This window comes from Berghia stephanieae, chromosome 10 (genome assembly GCF_034508935.2).
Source record: "Berghia stephanieae isolate SIO BIC M18660-M18661 chromosome 10, UCSD_Bste_1.3, whole genome shotgun sequence".
Taxonomy (NCBI): domain Eukaryota; kingdom Metazoa; phylum Mollusca; class Gastropoda; order Nudibranchia; family Aeolidiidae; genus Berghia; species Berghia stephanieae.
Genome location: NC_088369.1, coordinates 21,110,528 through 21,135,571, shown reverse-complemented (window position 1 = coordinate 21,135,571; position 25,044 = coordinate 21,110,528). Strand labels below are relative to the sequence as shown.

The 25,044-nt window shown below is 33.8% G+C and overlaps 1 protein-coding gene across 1 annotated transcript in view; it reads right to left on the bottom strand.

Moving 5' to 3' along the window:
- The window catches only part of LOC144980607 (GTPase-activating protein skywalker-like), a 31,828-nt gene extending 16,672 nt beyond the window's left edge, over positions 1-15,156 (bottom strand). Inside the window, 10 exon segments of the mRNA XM_078928287.1 lie at positions 1,271-1,436; positions 4,157-4,271; positions 6,350-6,440; positions 7,149-7,241; positions 8,930-9,237; positions 11,585-11,797; positions 12,929-13,166; positions 13,169-13,278; positions 13,325-14,242; positions 14,986-15,156. Of these exon segments, the coding sequence (XP_078784413.1) occupies positions 1,271-1,436; positions 4,157-4,271; positions 6,350-6,440; positions 7,149-7,241; positions 8,930-9,237; positions 11,585-11,797; positions 12,929-13,166; positions 13,169-13,278; positions 13,325-13,991 (2,001 nt within the window). The 5' untranslated portion in view covers positions 13,992-14,242; positions 14,986-15,156.
- Between the last annotated feature and the right edge of the window lie 9,888 nt (positions 15,157-25,044).

Sequence of the window (25,044 nt, the reverse complement as noted above, 5' to 3'; positions counted from 1 at the left end):
GAAAGAAAAATAAAAGTTTAGAAAGGAAAAATGATGTCCATTACAAAAATAAAAAATAATTGAGATTTATATAGCGCAATATCCACTAAATGTGCTCAAAGCACTTTACAAGGGGTCCCTGGTCAAAAAAAAAAAAAATGGCAAAAATTGAGCCCTTATATAGGGCAATATCCACTAAATGTGCTCAAAGCGCTTTACAAGGGGTCTCTGGTCAACAGCAACTTTTAACATGTAGGACAGGACATGACGCCTGTTAGGCGATATTACAATTTTTCGGACAAAGACAACGCTGTTAACGTCCAGGTACTAATTTTACACCTGAAAACGGTGAGAGAATGCGAGTAAAGAGCCTTTTCCAAGGACTTAACTTAACTATGCGCCAAGCGCGAGGCTCGAACCCAACATATTACAACATATTTCATAATAAGATGTCCTACAACATAATATAACATAATGGTTTTATGTAGCTCACAACAAATCGCATCAGTCATTAACACTACAAAAGTAAAGGGAGAAATTACATATTCAGGTGCCACTTAGAATAGAATAGAATAGAATAGAATAGAAGGTATCGACGTCGCTTGATTAGGCCACTGGCCTGTCGCTGAGTCTTTCCAGTCACTGAATGTCTTGTTCACAACAGATAAAATGCATTTCCCTACTGATCTTTTGATCATAGCACTTCAATGACTATTAGTAAATGTGTTGAAATGCTCTACCTAGACTTAAATAAAAGGCTGTTTTTTTCGCAAGTTCCTAGCACTGGCTTTGCTTTGTTATTTAGGAAGGAAAAACGATGTCCCTATCAACATATTATTGTAAAATAAGCTGTCACAGAACACAATGGATTTATGTAGCTCTAAATCCATTCCAACTCTTTAAGGCTGTTTGAATATCATGAAATGAATAAAAGGGTAAGCATAAATGCTAAACAAAACAATCAAATTGAGAGAAAATATTTAACAACAATAACAATAATATTAATAATGCTAATAATAATGCTGCTAATAATAATAATAATAATAATAATCAATAATAATAATAATAATAATAATAATAATAATAATAATAATAATAATAATAATAATAATAATAATAATAATAAAAAGGAGGCGTGCTGTAAAACTACGGAAGTCCTTCCTGCAAACAGCATGATTCACCAGGATACAATTAATATCTTTAGTTAGGGTTGAGCGGGGTCTTCTTCTGGTGGATGTTATGAGTATTTTGCCTTAATGCATAGCATCGATAAATTTCTATTCAGTCATACCTTGCAACAAACAAAATGAAGACACATGATTACAAAGGCCGATGCTAAAGTTTTCCCCAAAGAAAAATGACACAGTAATCCATGTCTTGTTAGGGTGATCCTCCACAACGAAAACTTTCGATCACAACTCAACACTGGAGAAAATGTTATGTTAACTGATGTCAGACTTCATAACTGAACAATGGGGATGATCTATCTTTACTACATTTTCATTTCATGTGCTGAGGTCAATGGTCACATTGCAAAGTGTGTTCAAAATGACCCGCATAATGAAAAGAGTTAAAAGTTTTCAAAATATCTGACATCACAATGTGTTATTTAGTTGAGCGTGACACATGTGTATGTTTACAACTTTCATATACAAAGCAGTGTGTTTACTTTCATTGAGAAATACCCAATCCAAGGACAGCAACAAATCATGTGATCGATGACGACTCCCTTGGACGAAAACCTGAATATAGATCGCTCCCAACGTGCTGAGTGCTGATGTCCCTCCATACAAAATCAATCTAGTGTGTACTAAGTTGTGTGTCAATCTAAAAATAAATCTGCTGAACCCAAAAGTAAACAAACAAAACAAAACAAAACAAAGAATAACAGAAGTCACAAGCCATGGACACCTTTAGTATGTGTCAAGCAACCGAAAAGATAGTTTGCACTAAGCTAAGAAGCTCACAACATTGCCATCCGGAAGTATAACCGGACCACTATGAACGTTTATAGTTTGGTTAATACAGTTTAGTGAAAATTACTCATCCGCGTTTATGACTAATTCTCACTAAACTGTGTTAACCAGACTATAGATAGTTCGAAGATGACGTCACTCAGGTCTTTGTTATTGTTTTTTGCCATCCGCGTTTATGAGTAATGTTCACTGAACTGTATTAACCTGACTATAAACGTTCATGGAAACACAGTTTTGTGTGTTGGTCCGTCATACTTCCGGATGTTATGAGCTTCTTAGCCAAGCGCATACTATCTATAAACGTTTAAGGTTAAACATAGTTTTGTGTGTTGGTCCGTTATACTTCCGGGTGGCAATGTTGTGAGCTTCTTAGCCAAGTGCACACTATCTATTTGTTAATGTTAACGATGGCTATGCTAGAACCCACTAGGACTTATAGTTTGACTTCATTTTTTTTTTAGGTTTGTGCAGCGTCTAGTGAGTTGTCATCAGTAGAGCTCAAGGAAACATCTGATTCCAATGGTTTAACTATTGAATAAAACTCACGATTTGATTTCTTTTGTGGCCAAAAACGTGTCCTTTGACGTCAATTTTTGGTCAGTGTCAGGCTATAGATAGTTCGAAGATGACGTCACTCAGGTATTTGTTATTGTTTTTTTGCCATCCGCGTTTATGAGTAATGCTCACTAAACTGTATTATCCCGACTATAAAAGTTCATGGTAACACACAGTTTTGTGTGTTGGTCCGTTATACTTCCGGATGGCAATGTCATGAGCTTCTTAGCCAAGTGCATACTATCTATAGATAGAATGAAGTTGACGTCACTCGGGTCTTTGTTATTATTTTTTTGCCATTCGCGTTTATGAGTAATACTCACTAAACCGTATTAACCTGACTATAAAAGTTCATGGTTACACACAGTTTGTGTGTTGGTTACGGATGGCAATGTTGTGAACTTCTTAGCCAAGTGCACACTACCTAAAGCGTCTACGACACAATGGTGATTCATGAACTTGAACCAAGGGAGACAGAGACTAAATGAACACATTGTCAACACAAACAGTCAGTCGGACTGTATCAATGATTTGCATTAAAGTAAAATACTCACAACATAAACCCGCCAGGTGAAATATCTTAACACACAAAACTGTGTGAAACATTAAACTGTTATAATATGTCGTCTGACTGATACAGAAGGAAGGAAGCTAACGTCACTCAGCTCTTTTTCTTACTGTTCTTTAACAGCCATTTTGGTGATTGGTTCTCACTAAATTATTTCAATCAGATAATAAGCGTTCAAGGTTACACCCAGTTTTGTGTGTTGGTACTCCTAACCGGCTGGCGGATGTTGTATTTTACCTAAACACATAGCTTCAATAGGGAACTGATCACTCAACTGGCGGTCTGAAAACAATACAAAAGAGCTCGGTGACATCAACGTCTTTCCTTCTATAGAAGGAATGAAATTGACGTCACTCAGCTCTTTGTTATTGTTTTTAGCCAGCCATTTTTATGAGTAATTCTCACTAAATTGTATTAATCAGGATTTAACGTTTAAGGTTACACATAATGTTGTGTGTTGTTACGTTATATAAGGCTAGTGGACAATAGCAATTGCTTACTATCCTTTGGATAGGACGCTATCTATCACAAAGTACTTTCTGCCAGTTCTAAAAGGCCCAGCTACCCAATCACTGCAGCGTGGACTGGGGGGTCAGACAAAAAATCACGCCCGCACCCGGAATCGATCACAGTCCTCTTGCGTGTGAAGGGAGTGCTCTACCAACTAAGCTATGGGGCCCCCTAGTAATGCTATGCATTAAGGTAAAATACTCACAACACACTCCAGCCGGATAAAACGTGTCAACACACTAAACTATGTGTAACAATGAACGTCAATAGTTAATAGTCTAGTCTGATTGGTAGAATTTAAAGAGAACTTATAATTTTTTCCTTGAGCAAGATTATTATTTTATTAACCCCCAATTTGCTCACTTGGACAACATAGGTGATTCCTGTTGACATCAGACATCTTGTTTGATGAGTTATCTATATTCCTTCGTGGAATGCCTAGGCGACGATGTCTTATGATGTCGTGGCGGGAAAGGCATAATTTTCATTTTTATCATTAAAAAGGCTGTATAAAAAACGATAACAAAGAACTGAGTGACGTCAATCACGTTTCACAAATTGTCAATACCCGTTTAAATAGTTTACCTTGAGCAATCTCTTGGAATCTTGAGACAGAGAAGAACAGAAATTGGAAATGGCTTTTTTCATGTCTTCTGGAGCCCCCAATGAGCTTCTGGACTTCTCTGGGATAAGGAATAATAAAAATAATAATAATAATAATGACAATGATGATAATAATAATAATAATGATAATAATAATAATATAAAATAATAATAATAATAATATTAATATAATAATAATAATAATAATAATAAATAATAATAATAATAATAATAATAATAATAATAATAATAATAATATAATAATAATATAATAATATAATAATAATAATGACATTAATAATAATAATAATAATAATAATATATAATAATAATAATAATAATAATAATAATAATATAATGACGATGTATATAATAATAATAATAATAATAATAATAATAATAATAATAATAATAATAATAATAATAATGACGATGATATAATAATAATAATAATAATAATAATAATAATAATAATAATAATAATAATAATAATAATAATAATAATAATGACGATGATGATAATAATAATAATAATAATAATAATAATAATATAATAATAATAATAATGACGATGATATAATAATAATATAATAATAATAATAATAATAATAATAATATAATAATAATAATAATAATGACGATGATAATAATAATAATAATAATAATAATAATAATAATATATAATAATATATAATAATAATATAATAATAATAATAATAATAATAATAATAATGACAATGATAATAATAATAATAATAATAATAATAATAATAATAATAATAATAATAATAATAATAATAATAATAATAATAATAATATAATAATGACCATGATAATAATAATAATAATAATAATAATAATAATAATAATAATAATAATAATAATAATAATAATAATAATAATAATAATAATAATAATAATATAATAATAATAATGACGATAATAATAATAATAATAATAATGATAATGACAATGATGATAATAATTATAATGATAATGACGATGATAATAATAATAATGATGATGATAATAATAATATAATAATGATAATGACAATGATGATAATAATAATAATAATACTGATAATGACAATGATAATAATAATAATGACGATGATAATAATAATAATAATGATAATGACAATGATGATAATAATAATAATGATAACAATAATAATAATAATAATAATAATAATAATAATAATAATAATAATAATAATAATAATAATAATAATATAATAATAATAATGATAATAATAATAATATATAATAATAATAATAATATAATAATAATAATAATAATAATAATAATAAATAATAATAATAATAATAATAATAATGACAATGATGATAATAATAATAATAATAATAATGATAATAATAATAATAATGATAATGATAATAATAATAATAATAATAATAATAATAATAATAATAATAATAATAATAATAATAATAATAATAATTAATGACGATGATGATAATATTAATATGATAATAATAATAATAATATAATAATAATAATAATAATAATAATAATAATAATAATAATAATAATAATAATGTATAATAATAATAATAATAATAATAATAATAATAATAATAATAATAATAATAATAATAATAATAATAATAATAATAATATAATGACGACGATGATAATAATAATAATAATAATAATAATAATAATAATAATAATAAAAATAATAATAACAATAACTATAATATTGATGATGATGACAACGACATCGACGCAAAAATGACTATGATGATGATGATACATGGAGACTAACCCTTATCATTAAAAAGAAGCCGTACCATTCATAGATAAACACAAACCTTAACATTACTAAAAAAAATCTTATGTGCCTTTCTGCCACAACATCATAAGATATTGTCGCCTAGGCATTACACGAAGGAATGTAGATAATTCATCAAACAAGATGTCTGATGTCAACAGGAATCACTCACCCATGTTGTCCAAGTGAGCAAATTGGGGATTAATAATCTTGTTCAAGGAAAAAAACGAAAGTGCCTGAAGCGGGGCTCGAACCCGGGTCCTTTCGGGTCACAGTGCAATGCCTTAACCACTCGGCCACTTTAACATGACTATGGAATGGGAAACGTGAATCAGACTTGATAACAAAACGACCACCTACTTGTATGCTTAGTGAAATGACTGAGGATGGCTAAGACAACTCTGTACAAAATCTTGTGTCCTTCTAGCAGAAAGCAATCTATAATACACACCTGAAATGGATGGATGGGACAATGTGTGAAGTCTGTTAGGTGAGAAAAGCTTTGGCTGAAATATATTTTTATACTATTCAAAGCAAACGATGTATATATATATATTGAATCGTGTTGGATACAAATATGGTACGAATAGTGCTCGACATGTAACAATGGAGCGAATTATTATTGTAATATTTACCACGATGTTGGAGTCAGTCTACATTGATGTTTCTGGCCTTTTCAGCCATCGTCAGGACTGTGTGTTACATGAGTTTGGTTTGTTGTGTTGTTGTTTGAAAGAATATGTGTATTTATAAAATATGTATTTTGATATAATGCCTGATTTAGCTTAGCCAATTGAATTCCTACAATGATGAAGACAATGATAATGATGATGATGATGATGATGATGAAGGTCATGATGACGACAATGACATTGATGATGAAGAAAATGACGATGATGATAATGATGATGAAGGTGATGATGAATACAATGATGATAATGATTATGAATGCATTGATGCTGATAAAGCTTATAATAATGTACTTCTCATCTCAGTTTGTAAACCTTGATACTATCTGAGAGAAATTCTAAACCTTTTTATTTCTTTGGGGTTTTTTTTTTTTCAGGAGTTAAAAAGAAATATTCAGACCATATTTTAGCCTAGACTGAAATGGAAAGAGATAGTTGACATTACACGTCATGCCTCGATCTCTACCTACCACAGTGTCAAAGGGTAAATCTCGAAACAGCCAATACATCCAATGGTCAAACACAGACTCATCCACACGAGTTACATATACATACGCTGATTTCTGGAATGGAGAACAAAAAAAATTTTTTTTTCAATAAATAAAAATTTATTGCAAATATAAGGAGTAGTAAGGAAGACATGCCAGAACTACAGCATGGCTCAGTGGCACAGTCTTTGCCTCGTACCCGAAAGGTACAGGGTTCGATCGGAAGCCACTGCGCTGTGTGGCCTTGAGTAAGTCACCTCGCCCTAGCTCAATTTGCGGCGCTGCACTGAGGCTGATGCCTGGGCTATTCAAGTCTTCCCTTGGAATAGGCCCTAGAGACAAATTTCCCCTATGGGATGAAAAAAGGGAATTTTACTTTTTTTTATTCAGTTTTTTCGGTCACATATACCGAAACCCATGCACCCTAATGAAAGATTGTGGTCCATGGGAAAATGGAGGGCAAGCCAAGAAGGGGAAGACCTAGGCCTAGTTATATAAAAAATATCCTTAAAAAACCCAAAACAAACATAGGAATGGATAGAGGTGAATGGAAGAGAGTTATATTATGATACCGTCAACAGACGAAAGGAATGGGCAGACATTTGTCATCGCAGAATGTGGGCAGCTAACGTCAATGAGGACGACGCTGGATAGTAAGTAAGTAAGTAAGTAAGTAAGTAAGTGAAGTATGTAAGTAAGTAAGTAAGTAAGTAAGTAAGTAAGTAAGTAAGTAAGTAACTAAGGGAAGACAAGTGGTGACATCAAACCTTATACTCTTTTGGTTCCCGAATTTATGGAAGTGTGTATGCAAACAGTCTTTCGGAGTTCTAATAATGAATAGGTTACATGAAGGTGGCATGACTATTTCAGTAGCAGGATGTATAGGCAGATTCTTAGGATTACGGGACGTAAAAGAGCAAGGATGGATGATCTTTATTGATGACAAGCATACTTTTAGACCAGAAAATAAGATACCATTCATCACTCTGACACCAGAATATGAATTACACAAGGTATGAATCCAGTCCTCCAAAAGAGTAGCTTTACATTTCCAATGAATTAGGAACCAGTTTTTTGACATTACACTTTTCTTCCCTATTTAGGATCAAATAAAAAACAAAACAAATATGAACCTTTATATAGCACATTTTCAAGGATTTACCATGCTCAATGGACTTCACAATGTTTCACTTACTTCCCTACCGCTCAGACATGCTACCATTACACTACAAAGACTTCTGAATATTGGGGCAATTTTAATACCTATATTCTTCACAAGGTCTAACAACGGTGCCAGCTCCTTAATTTCTTAATTTGGAAAACAGTGACATGCCAAAAAAGAAGGTTTTTGTATTGGCACCTTATTATCAATTGAAAATCTGTAAAAAAAAAAAAATCTTTTTAAAATTGATCTTTTATATAGCGCAATATCCACTAAACGTACTCAAAGCGCTTTACAAGGGGTCCCTAACCAACAGCAACACTTAACATGTAGAACAAGACATGACGCCTTTTAGGCGATATTACAATTTTTTTTTCGGACAGAGACAACGCTGTTAATGGCCAGGTACTCATTTTACACCCGAGTATAGTGAGAAAATGTGAGTAAGGAGTCTTTTCCAAGGACTCAACTATGCGCCGAGCGAGGCTCAAACCCAGGACCTTCCGATCCGAAAGCGAGTGTCATACCACTAGACCACATAACAGCATTTTTTTGTAAATTTTGAAACGATTGGCATCTCCTTGCTTCCCTCTTCACTTACGATGTATTTCTTGGCCAAATCCCTGATGACCATACTGATGGCTCTGGTCGATGTTTTGGTCGCCGTGAGATACAAAGGGTTGGAGCTCCGGAGAAGAGCCTGCATAGAATTGAAGCAGGAGTTAGGTCCCATGTAGTGGAGAAAGGCAGAGGTCAGAGGGTAAAGCAAGGGGCAGTGCAACACGTCTGGGTTGAGGTGACCTATGACCCTGACGACAGTTCTGGCAGTTTGGATCCCGTACGTGTTGAGGTGATAGGTGGGCAGAAGTCTTGGGTCCACAAAGTGTGGCAGTGATGAATCCTCCTCCGCTACAAGAGGAAGAAAAAAAAAAGTTTAGACAAATGTTTGTTAATCGTGTTTTCAATGATTCAGCACCAAATTTTCTATATGCATTACATGATGATAATAATAATAATAATAATAATAATAATAATAATAATAATAATAATAATAATAATAATAATAATAATAATAATATTAATAAAAACAATAATAATAATAATAATAATAATATAATAATAATAATAATAATAATAATAATAATAATAATAATAATAATAATAATAATAATAATAATAATAATAATAATAATAATAATAATAATAATAATAATAATAATAATAATAATAATAATAATAATAATAATATAATAATAATAATAATAATAATAATAATAATAATAATAATAATAATAATAATAATAATAATAATAATAATAATAATAATATAATAATAATAATAATAATAATAATATAATAATAATAATATAATAATAATAATAATAATAATAATAAATAATAATAATAATAATAATAATATAATAATAATAATAAAAATAACAGAGGAACGGTCTTTGCTTCATACATAAAAGGGACAGAGTTCGACTACCCGCTTCGTTGTGTGGTCTTGAGCAAGTTGCCTCGCCTATGAATGACTGTGTGTGGGCAGAAAATTAAGATATCGTTGTAATTTTCTGAATTCGAACAATATGGACTTGCAATAATGTCGTCATTACTTTTTGGAAACATTTAAAATGTTAAAACTGCTCTAGACAAAATCAATTTTTGTTTTTCTCTACTGTTGGTAGTTTACATTACTTCAAAGGAATCAAGGGTATCCCAGTATTCAGCTTATCAATGCTGTGCACTTACTTAAAATACTCACAAAACATCAGCCAGCTGGATATATAAAGTACCAACACACAACTCTGTGTGTAACCGCAAATGATTAAGGTCTGATTGATACAATTTAATGAGAACTAGTCATAAAAATGGCTGGCCAAAAAAATAATAATAACTAAGAGCTAAATAACGTCAATTTCATTCCTTTTATAGAGGGATATAACTTTAAATCCACTAAATGTGCTCAAAACGCTTTACAAAGGGTCCCTGACCAACAGCAACACGTAACATGTAGAACAAAACATGACGAATGTTAGGTGATATACAATATTTTTCTGACAGAGACAACGCTGTCAACGGCCAGATACTCATTTTACACCTGTGCACGGTAAAGAATGTGAGTAAAGAGCCTTTTCCAAGGACTCAACTATGCGCCGAGCGAGGATCAAACCCAGGACCTTCCAATCTGAAAGTGAATGTCATACCGCAAGACTATATAGCCGCATAAACTAAGAGCTGAGTGACGTCAATTTCATTCCCTCTATAGAGGTATATAATTTTAAAACTTTAAATTGCACAATATTAGATTGAAAACCTCCTTTTATCTATCCGGCCAAATTTAATTCTGTCAAACTGTTGTTTCCAGACGTCTGTTCTAGATAATTACTTTGAATTTCTCATCGCATTTCTTTTGATTCAGCTTTATGTACTTCTATAAAATATATTGTTTTTAACTGTCCTTTGTCTAACTTTGGGGGTCCCGATATCTCAATTGGTAGAGTACTTGCTTCAGATGCAAAGGAACTGATAGCAGTCAAGTTTTTTTCTGATCCCCTGTCTACCGAGCAGTGAATGGGTAGCTAGGTCTGTTCGTACTTTGCGATAGACTCGAGTCCTATCCAAAGGATATCAAGCAATTGCTATTGTCCGTTTCAGACTATAGAAACTGGGATAAACTCCGGCTCCATAGACTGAATGTCTCTGAAGGACTACTTTTTTGTCTAACTTTATCTCGACGATCCCTTAGTAAAAACAAATTATCTAAAAGCTTCAAATTGCATCGTAGAACGTTCGCACCATGTATGAATGTAGCCATCGTTATCTTATAGCCTGACACTGAAACCCAAAAAGACTGGCATTTTGACATCATTATTTGGTTTTTGCACCGCCTAGTGAGTTGTCGTTAGTAGTGCTCATGGAAACAAATGGTCCCATTGGTTGAGCTAATGAATACAACTCACGATTTGTTTTCTTTTGTGGCCAAAGACTGGCATTTTGACGTCATTTTTTGGTCAGTTTCAGGCTATAAGTTAACGATGGCTACGGTATGAAGCAGGAAAAAGCTCTCAAATGTCAGAAGATCAAAGGGAAGGCGATAGGGAACAGGGAAAAGAATTAAAGTAGTGATAAGACATGGAACGAGATTTTAAAAATTAGCACGGGATAGAGAAGGATGGAAACTGTTTGTCTGTGGCCTATACCCTGACCCACAGTGAAAAAGTCAATGATGATGAGGTGCAAATCTCAGACTTACATTTTTGTTTGTTTGACAGTTCTTTTGCCATCTCCTCGTATAGACTTCCCCCGGCTTTCGCCAGATGGACACACAAATTTTCCCAGAGGTGACATCGAGCATCGCTCTCCGCTGGCCATCCAGAGCGTCGAAGGAGAGACTTGAGGTTTTTATGAGAGGCAGATCTCAGCAATATCAGCAGATGGTCTTCAAATTTTCCTCCAAACTTGTCCTCTGTTGGAAAAAAGAAAAATTAGAAGACAAAATTATTAACATTTAACCAAAAAAAAAACCCCCAAAAACCCCAAATAAAACAAAAAAAACCCCAAAACAAACAAAACTACAAAACAAAACAGATAGGCAATACATAAACAAATGTATAATCAAATAAAATTCAATTTCTACCACCAGTTATTATCATAATTTATTATAATTTATTATTATTATTATTATTATTATTATTATTATTATTATTATTATTATTATTATTATTATTATTATTATTATTATGATGATGATGGTTGAGGTATTTTGTATTTAAATTCTATGTGAACTTCGAACAAGATAAGTGTGTGACTGTTGTGGTGATTTTGTAGTCGAATGAATGAACTTGTGTGATACAAAAGAAACTATTGTAAAGCACCTCTGAGCACTATTTGTGGATACTGGCGCTATATCAAATAATAATTATAATAATATGATAAATATAAATTTATCTCACACCTATTATAATTTCTATGATGGATGCTTGGAATCAGCATTAAATTCAAAATTTGCTCAAAATACCATTTATTTTGTCTACCATTAGTTTTTTAACTCAATTCAATTGTACTTGAATTGGAAACTAAAATACATGAGTACAAAATTTCCTGAATATGTATGGGAGATTCCCCATTGCAGTAAACTCAAGTTAAATGGAACTAAAGACATCCTGAATGGGGTGGGGGTAAAGTGGTAAAACAATTGCCTTTTTAAACCTGAAAAAGTGTGTATGAAACAGCTGGACACAGGGAAAAAAAAAAATTAAAAAAAAAAAATCATCCCAAAAACTCAGCGTGCCTCGAAAAGGTGTGAATGGAAACTGTGCCCTAGTTGTCTCACTCTTTTACACAAAACACCTTTCCAGATTTTTATCTTAGGTTTGCTCCCTTATTTGTTACTATCTTTTAAAAACCTATAGCATACATATCAACATTGCCATCTGGATGTATAACGGACCAACACACAAAACTATGTGTATCCTTGAACGTTAATAGTCTGGTTAATACAGTCTAGTGACAATTACTCATAAACGCGGATGGCAAAAAAAAAACAATAACAAAGACACGAGTGACGTCAACTTCATTATATCTATAGCATACATACCTGTTTGAGGAGTTCTGTCGCCTAGGGAAGCACTGAAAGACTCCACATCGACAAACTCCGAAAACACCATACTGAGTTCCAACGCATTCTCAAAGATGGACGGCTTCTTCCTGCTTCCCTTGATGTCGCCCTTTTGCGTTTTGTCGTCGTTGGAGGATGGAGATGATCCGTCTTCTGACAGCTGGGAATATTTACTACACACACCTTGATCCTCTCCATCGATGTCGGACAAGGGTGACCCGGCGACCGCAGCGAGTCCAACTCCATATCTAATGACACACTCATTAAAGTCGAGTCTTCCTCCGACGACATGTCCGTTTTGGCAGGGGATGGCAAAAGGGGGACTTTGTCATTTCGTTTTATGACACTACTAACTCCCTGTTGTCCCTTTTTCACCACAATCCTTGAGGATGTTGTGGTCGGGTATGAGTGGGGATTTTTCAACTTTCTCTTTTTCGGGTTCAGGATTTAGCGGTTCTGATTCTGTGGTAAACGCCTGATTATCGCACTCACTTCTACTGCCATTTTCAAGCTCTGTAATATCTATGACTGGATTTTCTGGTGGAACAAGAATTTTACAATCTGGAGACAGAGGCCCAAATAGCTGATCTGCATCAGAACTACCGAGGCCGAACTGGGACGTGTTGCCCGACACAAATTCAAAACTAAGTTCATGATCATCACCACTGACTGCTCTTTGCGTCTTGGATTTCAAAGCGGTTTCATTTCCCTTTTCTGAGGACAAACGGCTTTTATGGGATGCTTCATCCCCATTACTATTTCTACTTGATCTTCTTTTGTCTTTAGTGACTAACAATGAGATGTTCGTTTCTTGTAAAGAATGCGTCGTCGACTCCTCGTCCCCATTTTGTAAAATCGTTGACTGTACAAGTGGGCACAAGTCGTTTTGGACACGATGACTTCCCTCTTTTCGATCTTGCTTTGAATCTCTTCCAGAGAATCCAGTAGAAGATGGATTTATATTTATATCATCATTATCATCTTCGTTGTCGTCATCTGTCCGGACTTGATCATCATCGCGTAAAACTTCATAAGCATCCATGACTTTGGGTGATAACAGTCATTATTTCAAGAGATTTGAAATAATACTGTTGACAGAGAGGTCATATACTAAGAACTGTGTGGCTAAAGTAGAAGCCCGATTGTAATTTCTTCCTTTATGTTACTAAACAATAATAAATACATTTCATATAGTATAGTTTTCCTCCTCAGAAATATCAAGAATGTCCTTTTCTGTGCTTTAGTCTCCTTGTGTTGATTTCTCCTCCAGAAACTTTCACATTATCAGATTTACTGAAAAGAATTAGTGAGAACAAGTTGAAAAAATATAAAATCATTGTTTCTGTTTATATATAAAATAATAATAATTAATAATGAAATATAATAATGAGTATAAAATCAAATAAATACGACTCCGGGTTATTTCAAGTTTGAATCCAGGGAATACTTCTATATCTATGAATTCATTAATTTAATTATATTGTTTATCATATATATACGATTGTTTAAGTTTTTAATAAGCATCTATAAATTATATAACCTATTTACGGGTTTTCGCTCTGCTGAGTGGCGCCTGTACCGTACATGATATGGAAGTTATTCTGAAGAGCCTGTGGCTATGCATATCCATTCTCCTGTCCTGTCGGGCCACTTTTGAATTTTGCTGTTTGGATTGGTTGTGACTGACTGAAACAGATTCAGATACTTGAGATACTCCAGATGATACCCACTTAAAAAATCACATGAATGAGCGAGGAGATAGAATAGAGCGACAAGAGTGAGTAAAAATTTAGGAAAGTGCTCATAAACTTCTTATTCACAACTAACTAGGCACAGACTATCCAGTGTCAATTTTGTTTATTTAATAATTAATGAGAATGCAAAACAAGAACGATTGGAATGGAAGTCGCCAGGTCAGGTAAGCCAAAAAATAAATGTAAAGATTTGTTTGTGTTTGTGACTGTGACTTGCGAGGTAAGCAAAGACAGAGCACAATTGAATCACAAGCGACACAATTGCAATAGATAACAACCTACTTGCATAAAGAGGCCGATCTTATGATGATATTTTAAAGGTGCACTTGCAGTGAGAAGTCAGTTAAGAGCATGTCATAATGGCTAAACAAATTGATTTTTAAAAATCTTATCTTATTGATAATGATAAAAATATTAGATATCAGCGAACTTGAACTCTTCTATTTCGTTTCTGGAGGTAAATCAACTATGGAAATGTTTCCATATACCTAGGTATGGAAAACAAAGAATGACATGCGCCACGCCCCCTCTTCGAAAGAGACTTTGTCTTCGTCGAACTTAGAGTTGTCATGTTGTTTTATTAGTAATGTTATTATGTTATTATGATGATAATATATTATGTACATATTAATAATAATCTATCTTTACTGTCCCCCAAAAAGTGGCAATTTGTCATTTGGTTACACATTCATAACAATACAATATTGACATAGACACACTCACACAAGATGCACACAAGTAACATAGTAGTTAAAATTTTAAAAAAAATGTTTTATGGATTAACATTCCCAATTCAAATTAAATTAAATATGCAACATTTTTGGCATGGTGACCCTGAGTTTCCCCGTGTCCATTCCAAGGTTTTCCTATGGACAGGACGAATCGAACATTTCTCTTTCGTCGATCTGGTGTTTTAGTAATATCTTTATGTTTTTATTGTTTTGTGTTGTTTTTTTCTGGCTGAAGAAGGGTTTTGAGCCCGAAACCGTCCTTGTTTGGTATTCTCTTCTTTTTTTTTTTTTTTTTTTTTTTGGAAGCTGTCATAACAATATTTCTTTCAATTTTAGACTCCTGAACAATAGCATCAATCATAGACATAAAAACGTGGTTGATGTTTGTTAACAAATTCAGGAGCTTAGGATGTCTCATCGGCTGCATGTTTCCGTGTGTTGTGGGTTTAAGTGCTTCGTGTGTAGGTGTGCAATATGTGTTGTTGGTGCGTGATGCTATTTCAACTAATTTTCAAGACGGTAAAATGATTTTTAACAAAAAAAAAATAAAAACAAATTAGGATCTATATGGGTTCAACATCGACAATACTTGCTAAACGTAACATGTAGGACGAAACATGGCGCCTGTGAGGCGATAGTATATATATATATATATATATATATATATATATATATATATATATATATGTATATATATACACACACACACACACATATATATATATATATATATATATATATATATATATATATATATATATATATATATATATATATATATTTTTTTTTTTGTTGTTGTTGTTTTTTTTTTTTGTTTTTTTTTTTTGACAGAGACATATCTGTTAACGGCCAGGTGCTCATTTCACACCTTAGTATGTACTGTGAGAGAATGTGAGTAAAGAGCCTTTTTCGAAGAACTCACCTTTGCGCCGCCGTTCAGAACAGGACTCAAACCCGAGACAGACAAACCAATCCGAGGGTGGAGTGTCATACGATCACAGGACCACAAAACCCCACTTGACGAGCCCAGGACGTGACTTCCATAGATTTATTGTTTGAAGAGGACCAAGACTATAATAATACTATGAGAATGACACGAGCGATCCCAACACGCGTGATGCTAGACGACGCATTCAATAATTTACCATCATTGATCATTGTTGTGTGTATTTGGTTTTACTCGGCAACGATGCGTTTATAGATGGATGGAATAGATTAGTATTGCAATGCATGCGCCTTATGCATCAGTAGCGACGTGTACTCATTTGAAAATAATGTGTACTCGTTGATCAGTTGCCCCTCCCCACCCCACCCCACCCTTTATTTACTCAATAATTAATTCGGCTATGTGGTCTTGTGGCATGGCAATCGCTTTCGGATCGTAAGGTCCTGGGTTCGAGCGTCGCTCGACGTATAGTTGAGTTCTTGGAGAAGGCTTTTTACCCACATTCTCTCACCGTACATACTCAGGTGTAAAATGATTACCCGGCCGATAATAGCGTTGTCTCTGTCCGAAAAAAAATTGTTATTATATCGCCTAACAGGCGTCATGTCCCATCCTACATGTTATGTGTTGCTGTTATCCAGACACACCTTGTAAAGCGCTTTAAGCACGTGTAGTGGATATTGCACTATATAAAAGCTCAATTTCTAAATTTTCATTTTTAATTAACGTAAAAAAATGAATACCTAAATTCCATTAAAAATGCCTGGTGTCCTAGTAACCAGAAATGAAGTGAGTAGGAAAGTGGCAGGAGGCAAAAGAGAATAAAAATTTCGCGGAGGCGCAACCTTACTGGTAGGACAACTCCCTGGCCGGAGATAGCGTGACTCTATCGTATGAGCTATCCACCACTCCAATTATGGCCTTGTGTCCTAGTAGATATTTGCACTCAGTCATGATTTTCTCTTATTTTTCTTTCTTTCTTTTTTAAATATTTGTTATAATTTCTCTCTTTAAAAAAAAAATTACTTTTTAAAATCCATTTTACTTTTCTTTTCTTTACTTAAAAAAAAAGAAAATACACAGTTGTTATAAATAGATGTGTTTTGTTTGCTTTTTATTTATTTATTTTTTTTTTGTTTAATTTTTTTTTCGCCGTTGGAATTATTGATAAAGCTAGAAGCCAAGACGGTATAATGACTGTTCACATTCTGTCGTACTCTTGAAAAACCCATATTTAAAAATTTGGTCAGAAAACTCATCCTTCAAATATCGATCGATTTAAATGACTCTCGTCTTGGCAAAAACCCTCAAACCCAGGACTTCGCAGAGCTAGGGTTAAGTTTATATGTTTTGTTGAGGAAAATAAAGACAATACTTAAAGTAACAACCCCCCCCCCCCTACCTTCAAACAAAATAAAAAAAATATTGCACTTCTAGTAATTTAAACTTGATAATCCCTCTTTTTGTGTCATCTGGATCACTCCGATATAATACCGTTTTGAGGCCACATTTAGAAACGATAGATCTCAAAGATTTCATAACAAAAAGAAAGCATTACACAATGGCCTATGAATGATCCTTGAGGTACTCCGTAACGCTAAACATAACACCGATAGCAGATTTGAACGTTTTGGCGTTTTATTCATCAAAAGGTTCGAAAATATCGAAAGAAAACCTCGTAATGTACACACACAAAAAACATAACATTTAAAAAAAGAAAAAAAAAGAGCAAAATGCCAAATACGTTACGGGCTCAAACCCCTTCTTCAGCAATGTCAAAAACAGTTAAAACATCAATATATCACTTATAATAAACTGACTTACGACAGAAGAGAAACGGTTACGTCTTGTCAACAACAAATACTAAGAGTCAAAATTTTGGTATGGCTGAAGAAGGGTTTTTTTTAAAAACCTGAAACGTTCAGTGATAGGTACCTTATTTTGTTCTTTTTTTGAACTGTTATTGTTATATTCATTATTGTCCATTGCTTTTTCATAATCCACAACATCTAACAGCTTAGTGTAACAGTTCATTCAAGCAAGCATGGTGGACCTTGTCAGACACAAACTAGGAAAGTCTCATCGACAAGATGTATGGAGATGATGATGGCTATAGCGACCGATAAGATGTATGGAGATGATGATGGCTATGGCGACTCCAGGTCACGGTTTGTGTTGGATTATTCATAGTGGACACGACACGCTTGTTGGGACTCTGGTCAGGTCCAGTGTCATATCCATATTATAGAGACGCGAAACTTCTCAAGTGGCAATAGATAGTTCGAAGATGACGTCACTCAGGTCTTTGTTATTGTTTTTTTGCCATCCGCGTTTATGAGTAATGCCCACTGAACTGTATTACACTGACTATAAACGTTCATGGACACACACAGTTTTGTGTGTTGGTCCGTTATACTTCCAGATGGCAATGTTATGAGCTTCTTAGCCAAGCGCATACTATCTCCAGGGTTTTAATAATGTTGCAGTGAATCAGTCGGATGGTGAAAAGGTTGAACTGAGATATTGTCAAGTTAGAAGGTCAATTTTGGTCAAAAATGAGTTCTTGTCATAAATGATTAAATCAACCCTTTTTGTACATCTTTGGGAAATACCAAAGCTTAATTTCATTCCTAAATATTTTTTACAGCTAGTCAAGTTGAAAAAGTATGAAATTTGAGAAAAGTTGCTTGATACCTTTCCCATACATCTGACCATAACTTCATGAAAAATCACCCGATTTACTTCAAATAAAGATTAAAATGCTCTGGGGAGCATATTCTTTCAGAAAATGCAAATCCAAAATTTCACCTTCTGACTGGTTATGTCATTCACTGATACATATGTGCAGCAGAGGTTGCGGATCAATATCATTTATTGTCAAGTCGTTGAATATCGAGGTAGACTGATTTTTTTTTTTTGGATGTTTTTTTCTTCTTGTATTTTTCTTTCTGGCTCTGTCTGGTACCTTTCATACACTCTTGTTCAGATCTTTATCATTGAATATCCCCCCCCCCCCCCCGCTCACAATGTTGATATGATTATAGATAGTTCACTGAACTGTATCAACCCGACTATAAACGTTCATGGATACACATAGTTTTGTGTGTTGGTCCGTTATACTCCCGGATGGCAATGTTGTGAGCTTCTTAGCCAAGCGCATACTATCTATACGGAATACAATTAACATGTGGCACGGGGTTTCGCGGCGTTATATATTTAGTTGGGTGATTTCTTCTCACTAAATTCTCTCAGACGTAAACTGTTTGTGTATGTACGATGGATATAGATAGTATGCGCTTGGCTAAGAAGTTCACAACATTGTCATCCGGAAGAATAACGGACCAACACACAAAACTCGATGTTATCATTAACTTTTATATTCTGGTTAATAAAGGTAAGCGAGAATTACTCATAAATGTGGATGGCAAAAAAACAATAACAAAGACGTCATTCAGGTCTTTATTATGTTTTTTTTTTGCCATCCATGTTTATGAGTAGTTTTCTCTAAACTGTATTAACCAGACTATAAATGTTCAAGGTTACACATAGTTTTGTCAGTTGGTTCGTTATAATTCCGGATGGCAATGTTGTGAGTTTCTAAGTCAAGCGCACATCATCTATAGCGGGCAGAAATGGTAGGTATTTTATTTAAACACATACCACCAATACACAAATGCCGTGTTTTCCGACTTGACACTGAAAACCAGCATACGGAAGGAGCCCCGAAGTTTCTTGTCTCGACATTATTATCATTTCAGTCTCGGGTCAATTATAGATAGTATGCGCTTGGCTAAGAAGCTCATAACATTGCCATCCGGAAGTATAACGGACCAACACATAAAACTATGTGTATCCATGAACATTTATAGTCGGGTCATTACAGTTCAGTGAGCATAACTCATAAAACAATAACAAAGGCCTGAGTGACGTCATCTTCGAACTATCTATACTTTTATTATGCAAGGTGTTTAAAATTACATCTTGCCATTAGAACTGCATTAGTACACAATGCCTTCCTTCTCTCTCTCTCTCTCTCTCTCTCTCTCTCTCTCTCTCTCTCTCTCTCTCTCTCTCCTCTCTCTCTCCTCTCCCCTTCTCCCCACCCCTTCTCCCCACCTCTCCCCCCCCCCCCACACACACAAACTTAAAAAAGAAAAAGACAATTAAAAGAAATAAAACCCAACAAAAAAACAAAGTAAAAAAAAAAGGAACAAGAAAAAGAAAGAAGGAAAGAATAATACTAATAATTATCAACATGAACATCGCGCATTTCCACGGATTAACCATGCTCAATGCGCTTCAGAATTTATTTTTCATTTATTTTACAAGCGGGCCGTATGGATCCATAATTCATTTTCATACAACACAAGTCGCCTGTTAGGCGTCCTTTTTGTTCTAACACTCTTACAATATTATCCGTCCTTGTCTAATAGCCAGGAAGATTCGGAGTAGGGTAATGTGTGTAAAGTAGGTCAAGGACACAACTTTAGGACCAGAATCGTCCATGACCAATGTTACCCATCCGGTCACTGATCATGTTTAACATTTCTTGACTTTGAGAGCAGACGAAATACCGTACCACTGAGCAACCGGGTCACACCGTAGCCATCGTTATGTTATAGCCTGACACTGAAATCCAAAAGGACTGACAGTTTGACGTCATTATTTGGTTTTTGCACCGCTTAGTGAGTTGTCGTTAGTAGAGCTCATGGAAACAAGTTATTTCATTGGTTGGACTATTGAATACAACTCACGATTTGTTTTCTTTTGTGGCAAAAGACTGGCATTTTGACGTCATTTTTTGGTCAGTGTCAGGCCATAACTTTACGAAGGCCAGGGTCACACAGTCACCAGTTCATCATCGTCAGCACTTCTAAACGTCATCATCATCATCATCATCATCATCATCATCATCATCATCATCATCATCATCATCATCATCATCATCATCATCATCATTGCCTTTTTCATCCTGGGTCAGGGTATAGGCCACAGGCAAACAGATTCCACCCTTTTCTATCCTGAGCTAACTTTTTTTTTTTTTAAAATCTCGTGCCATGTCTTATCACTTCTCTGTACGGTTTATTGATTGATTGATTGATTGATTTTATATATTTGTTTAGTTATTCATATATATATCTATCTATTTATTTATTTATCTATTTATTTATTTGTTTATTTATTTATGTCTGTATCTATGTATGTATTTTAAAACCAACTTAATATACAAAGGCTTCGATTAAACAAACTGACAACTCTTATTTCGACCAAACTCAAGTAACTGATGTGTGTGTGTGTGTGTGTGTGTGTGTGTGTGTGTGTGTGTGTGTGTGTGGTATCTCGTCATACCTATGAAATTATCCATAATTCAATAAAGATACGCTGGGCACGACTATAATATCATTATAGTTTTAAATGTTTAACATAATAATATGATTAGTTACAAATTTATATCCATCTTCATAATTACCATGTCATTGAATCGGCAGCAACTTCTTATGGTTCTCACACTACTATGTTATGACGATCGACCCAATCTGCAAAGTCCGGTCCGCATTCGTGCACCATCGCGAACCCGCCCGTTAGCATCGTCACAAAAACACCGTTCAAATAGCTGCTCTGCCGTTTCGGGTTCTTGCCCTCAGCGGGTACATGTAGGACAGGTGGAAAGTCCCCACTGATGAAGTGGACCTTCTACCTTGACGCTGGTGAGGGGGCTTGAGGCATATCGAGGGCAAATGTGTAAATCCCGGTTGACCGTCACGAGACCATCCCGGGCATCGAGCCAGAGACACCTCAATGAAACAGTAACACACCACTTGCTTGAATGTCAACCTCTTGAAGACCTCAGATGCACATTCCTCCCACCAAATCCAAGCATCAGTAACACACTATTTTATAGTCGCCTGGAACAACTACAAAAGACGTCTAACATCTACGTCATGGCACAAGACCGAAGGGCTAGAGCTCAGGTGGTCGCTGGTTCGGATACGTAAGTAAGTAAGTAAGCCAGCGAACCACCCGAGAAGCTCGCCCGATATGTGACTAATGAAGATCCAACCTGGTGCCCGAATGGCCACCGCCATCCCGGGCGCCACATTACTTTGTTCATTGAATCCGCGTGTTCTTATTTACAGGTCTGATAACCAGCCCGCTGATAACCTTATTCATTATTATTATGGGCTCATTGTTGTCATTGAAACCTCAAAAAAAAAAAAAAAATCTAAAAAAGATTGACGCAAAATATTGTCCATTACAACCATGTTAACCCCCTCGAGTTCATATGCATGGAAAATCGAACAAATTTGTTCGATTTTCATTGAGGGTGAACTCGAGAGAGTTTTAATTAACCAGGCCCATAATCGGATTCGGACGTCAGACCTGTATATATTTATACGTGGCATTGAATGAATAATCGGTCGTGGTCATGGTTTGCCTTATACAACTGACCATACCCAACAGTTAGAGTAGGTAGGAATGGGGTTTCCGAGCGTGTCATCGAGATATTACTGGTAGAAATGTTAATTGGTCATCTGATGGGGAATAATAATAATAATAATAATAATAATAATAATAATAATAATAATAATAATAATAATAATAATAATATAATATATAATAATAATATATATATAATAGTAATATAATAATAATAATAATTATAATAATAATAATAATAATAATAATAATAATAATAAAATAATAATAATATAATAATAATAATAATAATATATAATAATAAATAATAATAATAATAATAATAATAATATAATAATAATAATATAATATAATAATAATAATAATAATAATAATAATAATAATAATAATAATAATAATAATAATAATAATAATAATAATAGTAATAATAATGATAATAATAATAATAATAATAATAATAATAATAATAATGATAATAATAATAATAATAATAATAATAATAATAATAACAATATTTGTGTTAATTATTTGCTGCGAAAATTGTGAAAAGGGCCAAGATAATATCAGTTGAGGTCAAGTTACTGGTGAATGAGTTGACAAAATTCAATACATCGGCAATGCGTCGATCAGCAATGAATTTCAATTTACTCATATATACCACTCAGTATTTTCTACGCTGTCTTTAAACTTGTACAAATAGAGAAACGAATAGATAATAAATTAATAAATAAATAAATAAATAAATAAATAAATAAATGAATAAATAAATAAATAAATCGTTTTGGAAAATGTCCTCAGAAAAACAACAAAATATTTGCCAGATTTTAACGATATGAATATAGATTGATAAAAATTAAAACTCATCATCATCAAGTGCCAGGCCTGTTGCAGACATCTGCGATCATGTCCCTCCAACCATATCTGTCCTCAAATCTTCTCAATAGCTCGATTCCTGTTCCTCCTCCACCAATCCATCTGTTCAGATTGTCAATGTAATCTATTCTCTGTCTCCCTCTTCTTTTCTTCCCAGCAACTTTACCCGTAAGTACAATCTTTTCAATACCGTTTTTTTTTCTGTAATTATGTCCGAGAAATTTTAACTGTCTTTTTCTGATGGTGTTTACCAAAGTTGGTCGTACTTCAATTTCTTTTAATACCTCCTCGTTTTTTATTTTATCTTTCCACGAGATTCTAAGAATGCGTCTAATTAAAACTACATACCATCAATTAAGTACAGAAGAACAGGAGGCGAACTTATACACTTATATAAATGCTCTACATAACATTGGGTATGAACATTTAAATTTATTTTTTTCTTTGGTCACATTCACACGAGGTGATCATTTTAACATCTACCAATATTCGACAGAACTCATATATTATCCAACGTTCAGTTAGGACATCAAACAGTTGTCCTTCGGTGTCCTTAGGCTCACGGGGCCGGAGTTTATCCCGGTTTCTTTAGCGTGAAATGGACGATAGCAATTGCTCGCTACCCTTTGGATAGGACGGTAGTCTATCGCAAAGTACTTCCCGCCAGATCCAACAAACCCAACTACCCATTCACTGCTGGGTAGACAGGGAGACCAGGAAAAAAAATCTCTACTGCAACCGGGATCAATCTTGGTCCCTTAGCGTGTGAAGCGAGTGCTCTGCCAACTGAGCTATCGGACCCCCAGTCATAATATGGAATGCACTTCATTTTCATGACAAATAAATAAATAAATAAATAAAAATTCTGAAACAGTAAATGGTTTTAAAAATTCAGTTGAAAAGGAACTCTATGTCTTGGGAGTACGTATACGATGATTTAGTCTGTCGTGAAAAGTTTTGACTGCACTTACTTGACCTTTTGTCTGTATATGTGGAACTAACAAGTATAAATCAACGTTCGTTCCATCAGCAATAAAAATGTTGAATATTTCATATGGTACAGCAAAACCAAGGATTGATGCGTTGACTGATTGACTGATTAATTTGTTTAATGTTAGGCTAGATGAAGTGACCAATTGATAATGATGATAATATTTGGTGTTGAATTGCCAAGAATGTAACGAATTGAAAATGAAATGAACATGTTAATGTTGTGTATGTCGCATGCGTGAAAGAAAGAGAGGGAGAGAGAGAGAGAGAGAGAGAGAGAGAGAGAGAGAGAGAGAGAGAGAGAGAGAGAGAGAGAGAGAGAGAGAGAGAGAGAGAGAGAGAGAATGGGTGGGAGTGAGGTGT